This window comes from Mesitornis unicolor, unplaced genomic scaffold, assembly GCF_000695765.1.
Source record: "Mesitornis unicolor isolate BGI_N332 unplaced genomic scaffold, ASM69576v1 scaffold1896, whole genome shotgun sequence".
Taxonomy (NCBI): Eukaryota; Metazoa; Chordata; class Aves; order Mesitornithiformes; family Mesitornithidae; genus Mesitornis; species Mesitornis unicolor.
In genome coordinates, this window is record NW_010192794.1 from 134,587 (window position 1) to 142,455 (window position 7,869).

General features: G+C 35.7%; 1 protein-coding gene across 1 annotated transcript in view; it reads right to left on the minus strand.

The window, feature by feature from the left end:
* The window catches only part of LOC104542780 (voltage-dependent calcium channel subunit alpha-2/delta-1-like), a gene marked incomplete at both ends in the record, with an annotated part of 141,820 nt that extends 134,355 nt beyond the window's left edge, over positions 1–7,465 (minus strand). Inside the window, one exon of the mRNA XM_010187209.1 lies at positions 7,406–7,465. Within this exon, the coding sequence (XP_010185511.1) occupies positions 7,406–7,465 (60 nt within the window). The remainder of the gene's footprint in view (positions 1–7,405) is intronic.
* Between the last annotated feature and the right edge of the window lie 404 nt (positions 7,466–7,869).

Here is a 7,869-nt window from a genome sequence, read left to right on the forward strand (position 1 = left end):
TTCTAGCTTGCTTTTAAAGAAAAATCTCCAACGTTTGCTATTATGAATGGTATCCCTCCTCTGAAATAAAAATAAAAGCTTTCTAATATTTTCTGAATTTCTCAGTCCTTTAGAAGTTTGCATCCATTATGAAAAGCTAGATTTGAATGTTACTGTCTTACTCCATTGATTAACAGTTTGTGCATATCCAGTTATATCAGAGGGGGTTCCTTTAAATTTAAAAAAATAACTTCTCTCCACCTATTAGGAATTCAAAGCCAGCATAGTTAAGAAGGTTAATACTCCTTTTTCCAAAACATTGGCACATTTCCTAAATTCAATGTAAAAAAGGTCAGGATAACATGAATGTGATCAGCAATGGGGGAAATGAATTTGCCTAGGAGATGATGGAAACCCAGGAAACTGGTTAGATCCTAGTTATACTGGCAAGAATGAATCAAGGAGAAAGATGCTGTTAAGTTTTGAGCTGAAAATATTTGGTAAAGAACCTTGCAGACAAAAGAAATAGCAACCTTAACGTCCATTTCTAATTGATTTACTGATTCACCAAAGGTAATAAAGCAATGCTAAGAAATACTTATCACAGATTTACATTAGAAACTGAATTTGAAGGTGAAAGTTAAAATAAAAAAAAAACCCCTTGCTACTTTCATCTGTGCGACAAATTCAATGAACTCTTAGAAAATAGGCTCAACAGCAGCCTGCAGAAAGCTTTCCTTAACGTATCATACTTCTCAATTGTAAACTAAAGAACCTAGGGGTGTTAATAAACTGAGCACAATAGTACATCTTGCTTTTAATAAGATGTTTTTTCAGAAAGCACATTAAAGACTCATTCAAAATGAAGGCGATAATGCGTATGTGTGGTGTCTTAATAATGAGAAATCACACCTTTCTTTCTTTTTTATATTTCCCAGCTCCTTACTTCCACCCCTTTTTCAGAAGCGGCACATTTTTTAAATTAGTTGCCTGGTCAATAAGTAAAAAGAGTATTAGATGTCTTTTAATATATTTGATTCTTCAGATAAAATGAAATGCTTGAAAGACTAAGCAGTGACTGAAGGTGTTTCTTTGTTTTACTCTAAAAGCTTTTTTGGCAAGTTCCCTACCAGGGAAGCACTTTACTGCCCAGATGAGATCCTTGCAATGGATATTATGAATTTGCACTCGTATACTCAATGTAAGCATATTAAGAGATGGTAAATAATGAAAATCTAAAGACAAAAAGATAGAGCAGAAAAGCTAGCTCCATTATAATTACACATTTAAATTCCCTGCTTATATATAGTCTTGATTCCAACTGTAAAGCTATTGCTTGGTTTAAAATTGGTTTAAAATCCCTAAAGTGTGAAAAAATAAAAAATAATAAATCAAGGATTACAAATGTGATTACAAATGTGTTCAAATAATTAACCACACTAACACTTATATTTGGTTTATCCTTATATAGCATCACATAAGACCTTATATAAAAGAATAAAAGCACAGAAGAGTTTTTCTATGGCAACCTAGATTTTAGAGGAAGTCAATGATTTCTAGACTCAACGTCTCACCTGAGGTTACTTAGGAAGTTATAAAACTCCAGGCAAATTAGCAAAAGCAAATCCTTTAAAAGTTTTTTAATGACCAGGGATTTTTTTTGCCTTGAAGACATATTTCTTATACCTAACTAGTGCCTCCCAGCAATTTGTAAAACAGAAGGCATTGCGAGACATTGTGAAAATAAGAATTCGAACATTAGGGACAGGCCACTGGGGACAGACAAGCGGACAGTAGGATGCTGTTCTCAGTAGGGAATGCCAGACAAATTCTGCACTCATCTGGGGAAGTCCATGTCGCATGTCTCCAGAGAGGGTTCAGCATGGGCATGTTCACAGAGACTTCTTATATTAAGATGACTCTCTTCTTACTAACTACAGAGGTCCTAGGAAAATAAGGTGAGAGTGCTTCAAATGCTGTAACTGAACTGTATCTCCTGTCTTGTTTTGAGAAAGCACTATTGAAAAATTTGCAAAATGTCTGTTCTTGCAATACTCACAGTGCATTTTTATGTATCAAAAAGGTATCACAGTGATTTGATAAGCATCAAATAAATATCAGAACAACCCCTAACATCACTCAATTCCAGTAAATATGATTCATTCTTATTTCCTCTGCACCTCACTTTCCTACCACTCCCAGTGCACAAAGTGAGTAGGAAGATGGTCAAGTGCAAACCATCACTGACAGAAAAAAGGTAATTTTCATCAACTTTGCACCTGTGGGGACTGGTTCCCTATATCCCAGATCTGGATTGAAGTCTAAACAGTATCATTTCCCACAGATGCTCTTTGCATCCAAGAGGTCTATCAGAGGTACAAGCCAGAAGAGAGCTGTATCCTCCCTCTGATGATCTGAGAGAAAAAAATCTTATAGTTAACTTTCTTCACAGAGTTTTTCCTTCTTTCAAAAGACCAAGTTATGTTTCCTAAACTGCTTCTTTAGAATGAAGCAGTGTTAAAGCTGAAAGTTCTGTGGTTAGTTTATTTCTTTGTTTTCCAGCTGAGGCTTTAAGATGCAATGTTTTAGTGTTGTAACATCCACAATAAATTACAGTCTTGAAAACTAAAAATCTTCCATGTTCTGGAGAGGTCAAGTAAAGAATCACAGAATCACAGAATGGTAGGGGTTGGAAGGGACCACTGAAGATCATCCAGTCCAACCCCCCTGCCAGAGCAGGATCACCCAGAGAAGATGAGTGAACTCGTCCAGGCACATTTTGAACATATCCAGAGGAGACTGCACAACCTCTCTGGGCAGCCTGTTCCAGTGGTTTGGTACCCTCAAGTAAAGTTTTTCCTTTTGTTTAAGTTGAACCTCTAGTGTTCTAGTTTGTGACCACTGCCTCTTGTCCTATTGCTGGGCACAACTGAGAAGAGTCTGGTCCCATCCTCCTGACACCTGCCCCTTATTTATAAGCATCAGTGAGATCCCTCCTCAGTCTCATCTTCCCCACGCTAAACAGACCCAGCTCCCTCAGTCTTTCCTCATATGGGAGATGGCCCAATCCCCTCATCATCTTAGTGGCTCTACTCTGGACTCTCTCCAGTAATTCCTTGTCCTTCTCGAACTGGGGAGCCCAGAATTGGACGCAATTGGACACAAAGAGAGATGTCTACTACTGCTCTGCACTTGCAAGTCATGTCTTGGATCAATTCTTGTGATGGGAGACTTGTTATTCATTCTTTTTATTTTTTGTTTCTGTGCTGGAAAAATTTCACTACAGTTCTTTGCAGCCAAAATTTGTACTAGGAATAAAAATCGTCATTCCAGAGTAAAATTTAGTAAAGACCTTCTGTCTTTACTTTTAAGCTTGGTTGGTTATCATCATTAACCTGCACATTATTATCACAGCAAACGCTGTCTCAGAAATACCAGGATTCAGTAAATCATCATTTACACAGATATAATAAATATAATATATAATGTATATAATATAAAATCATAGAATCATAGAATGGTTTGGGTTGGAAGAGACCTTAAAGATGAGCTGTTCCACTGCCCTGCCATTAGGGGGTTCCACTAGACCAGGTTGCTAAAGCCCTATCCAACCTGGCCTAGTGAAAAAATGTCACTATTGGTTAAAAGATAAGACATATTCAAAGGATTTTATATGTGGCATCTTAATGTGATAATTAATTCCTAAAAGTCTGAGTTTCAGTCTTCGTATAAATAAGTGGATGCTAATAGGCCATCCATAAAGAGTCCCCTTGTTAAAATACAAATGAGATATCCCTTATGTTTATACATGTGTAAGTACAATTAATATTGTAACCCAACTGGAAACAAAATTGCTTCAGTTAACCAACCATTGCAAAGCAATCAAATGGGGTATCAAACGTAATTGTAGAAGATCCATTTGGGGAATAGCAGCAATTATTTCATACAGAATTCTCCCCTCCTTCCAATTCATGCACAATTCTTTTCATGCATCTCTATGCCAGAAAAGTAATTGGACCATCACAAGTGTCAAAACCACCCCCCTTTCATTCTGCAGCATATGGGAAAATTCAAATTGACAAGGCTGTTTCATTTAGAAATAATAGTTTGTACCTCTGATTTGTAACTACATTAATCTAAAAACATTTAAGCAGCTTTTATTTCTCCAGCTGTACATGCAGCCAGGGAATTAGGCAATGCTGATGGAGTAGGAAGCAGAGAATGGCATTTCTTTACTCGCCTGAAGCTAAGCACTTTGGATTTGCCTTCATAAACTTTGAAAATATTCTCTAAAGTCTTAATAGAAGTTGAGATATTTTAACTGACTTTGTGCTTAATCAGGAAACAACATGTTAGAATGAAAAGAAACATTTTTATTCAGAAGACATTCAGTATTCTTAATCATTATTCTAAATTACTATTCCTTTGAACAATTTTGAAACATTAGTAAATTAATTAGCAATTGCCAAATTATTTTGATATTTAATTGTCAATACAAAATACCAAAATCCATTACGATCTCTAGTTTCACTTACCTAAAAACTAAAGATAAATATGTAAGATGCATGCTCTTTACTCCTCTTAGATTTTTATTTTTGCTCTCAAGACATTCAATATATGCCTGACAAGTGTTCATTTATTAATAAAACTAATACACATGGCCTCACTGTCAACCTGTATATTTGGAAAGCTGCACAAAGTTACAGAAAGATAGGAATACGAAAATATTTTAGCTAGCACCAGATATTTGATACTCAATAAGTTGCTGGGTCACAGCTTCCCAGGTTCAAATTTACACAAATTTGACATTTTTAAGTTCATGGCTAATTTTTGTTTTGGTGATCAGGAACAGACCATTTCAGATAAAACAAAACAAAATAAAACAAAATTCTTTAACTTTGGTAAAGGTCCCTTTAGCTATTTCTTGATTTATCAAAAAGCCAAAACTTAAATTTTCATTTTTGCTTTTCTTTGCTTGGCCTTCTTGAAATATCAGCTTGAAGTTAATATACTGGAAATATTAGAAGAAATTCTACTCTCATTCAACTACAATTAGAAGGAGAAGGAGTTCTAGCAGATGTGGATCTGTATTTTTATCAGTATTGTAGTCCCAACTTTCTTTCCAAAAGGCAAGCAAATTTTCTGCTTTAGACCATTCTCACAGTTTTTATACGAAATAATTAACTGAAATAAAAAAGAGACTGTGGGACAAATATGAATCTTCAAAGATTTTCCTTGGTACTAGCTATTTTCAAAAGAACTTATCTGGGGCTACTGAGTTTTTATTATACTGTGATATTTACCTGCAAAATTAAATCATTAATGCTTAGATGCTTCTTTTACTGCAGTGCTTACATGTGTGTATAAACACATTCAGAATATGCCAATATATACTTCACCAAAAGGAATGTTTGTGATACTTTCTCCCTAAAACCCCAGGGGTTATTATTCGATTGCTATCTGATTGTCAAGGACATTACTGACTGTGAGCTCATGAGCAGCAGAAACAGTCTGGCCCAAAGAGTTTCTACAGCGACTCATGTGCAATGCTGTTCGAAGGGTTTTCACCACCCAAAACCAAATCCTGGACAAGAAATAAACCTTGTACAGAATGATGAAGACCATTCATAACGCTATCAGAAGTACTTTAAGAACCCTCATGCACAGAAAGTGTTACAGTATTATCTTCTGTTTTCCATCACAGCCATTAGGAAAATGAATCTTCCAGGGAAAATTAAGTTTATCAGAAAGATCTGTGTGCAAACTAATTTGAGCAGGCATTTTCTAAAAAGTAGGCCAGAAGAGAAGAAAGATTACTTCTGGCAAAAAAAGGAACAAATTAAATTAGAAGAAGCTTAATACATTTATTTGAAATTTAATTGCATAACCTAATGTCAAGGTTATTATATGGTACACACTGTTCAAATTCAAAACAGTGAAGCAGCAGCTCAGTTTGCAGTCACTTTATTATAAATTCAACTGCAATTTTTTTATTTTATTCTGACCACAGTCTTTGACTGAGCCACAGCACTAATATAAAATCACATTTCAAAACTAATTCAAGCTCTCTCCTTGGCAACGAATTCTGATAATACCAGAAGACTCTCTGGTATGACTGACTTCAACTGCAATAAGGGGTAAAAAGAAAACCAAAAGCTGGATGAGTGTTACTGATGTGATGCCAGAGTGTACAGTAAGATGCAAAATGATTAGAAAGAGCATCTGACTATTCACACATTCTGCACTGAGCCCATCAAACTTGTAGGCTTGGTTTTGTATTCAAAACACAGATTAGCAGAAAAGGTTGCTGCAGCGTTCTCCTTATTGCATCCCTATGGAATGTACATTCTGTGTTTTACTGCAAATTAGAAGCTGGGCCTGTGCAGAGAGCACCCTTACAAGCATTCAAGGCTGTGTCCAGACCCTCTCTGCACTCCTAAAAGCCAGTTACTCTTACTTAAATTATTTGGCCTTACCTTAGGGGTTTTTTCTGTCTGTTTATTTTCAGATCTCCAGTTCAAGTGTCTGAGGAACACTGGATCAGAAAGGCCATTATAGAAAACCATTGCACATGTAACTTTGTGCCACTGTGATGCTAGGGGATGTGTAAACACAGTCTAGGCTTGCAGAAGCATCACGTAAAAGCACCATCTGCTTTTATTTCTGAGGAAACAGGTAAGGAAGGCATAATAAATGACTTTGACATTTAGCAGGGAACTGTAGCCTCAAATTAACAGGCTTATAATCATTCAGCACAATATTAATTTGGCTTGATTCGTAGTAAAGAATTAATCTTGCAGATTTTACAGTAATCTCACTTGTTTTTCAGTAAAGTCTGAAATGATTGAATAGGAGAGTTTAGTGTTTGATCAGGTTATGGTCTCTTTCAGTAGTACTAGATTATTGAAGAAAAGAGATGCAGTTATTGAAGTATGGAAAAGCATTCTTAAAAAATAGTCTATGACTCCCAGTGCGGACAGTCATGTAGATAACCAAATCCTTCTCTATTAAGCTTTTTCCTGCTTTGTTTTTCCACCACATAAGGAAAAAACAACTTGTAAAAATATTTTCTAAGATTCTGTGTTTCAGTGCTTGGAGTAGCACACTTTTTACTGACAGTAACAACCACTCAGATGTCTTTCTAATCATTCCTTGTATGTCAAATCAAACAGATGTCTTCTTGTGTACACCTCAGAGCTGCATCCCTGGGTCTGTGAAGCTCCCGATGAGCTCCTGAAGTGAAAGATCCACTTTATTCTCTAGACACCCAGACTGACACTCTGTTTACTGAATAAAATAAAATGCCCGTTCGTAGTCAATGACTCTTTCTGTGGTGGATATATAAACAACATGTTTGTAAGAATATCATTAACACTATAAAGAGGAAAAAACTGAGAGGGTTAAAAGAAGAAAAACGGAAACTTACCCCAAACTCATCTCTCCACTGATGTGATGATTGGTACCTCTCTGCTTCTTTAGCGAGGCGCTGAAGATAAAGAGAGGACATACATCTTAGCCTTTACTGATTCTCACATAATAAAATATTTCATTTTTAATTTCTGCATACACATGTTTCTCTATACAATTTCCTGTATATGCTTCTTTTGCATTTATTTGAAAATTATGTGTAATCGAATAAAGATGCACCATCTCATTTCAAAAATGCTATGTTATTTGTTTATTTAAGTACTATAATCATGCACTAAAACCTTAACGCTAATTCCAATGTCATTGAAGAAGTTCTCGTTTGGTTCAAAATCCAACAATCCATCAATATCCTTCTGAAAATACTTTGTCCTTGCAGACACCACCTTGCTTTACATACATTAATTTTGTCTACCATCCAAAGACAAATATTTATTAGAATCTTATGCCACTGTACTATGGGCA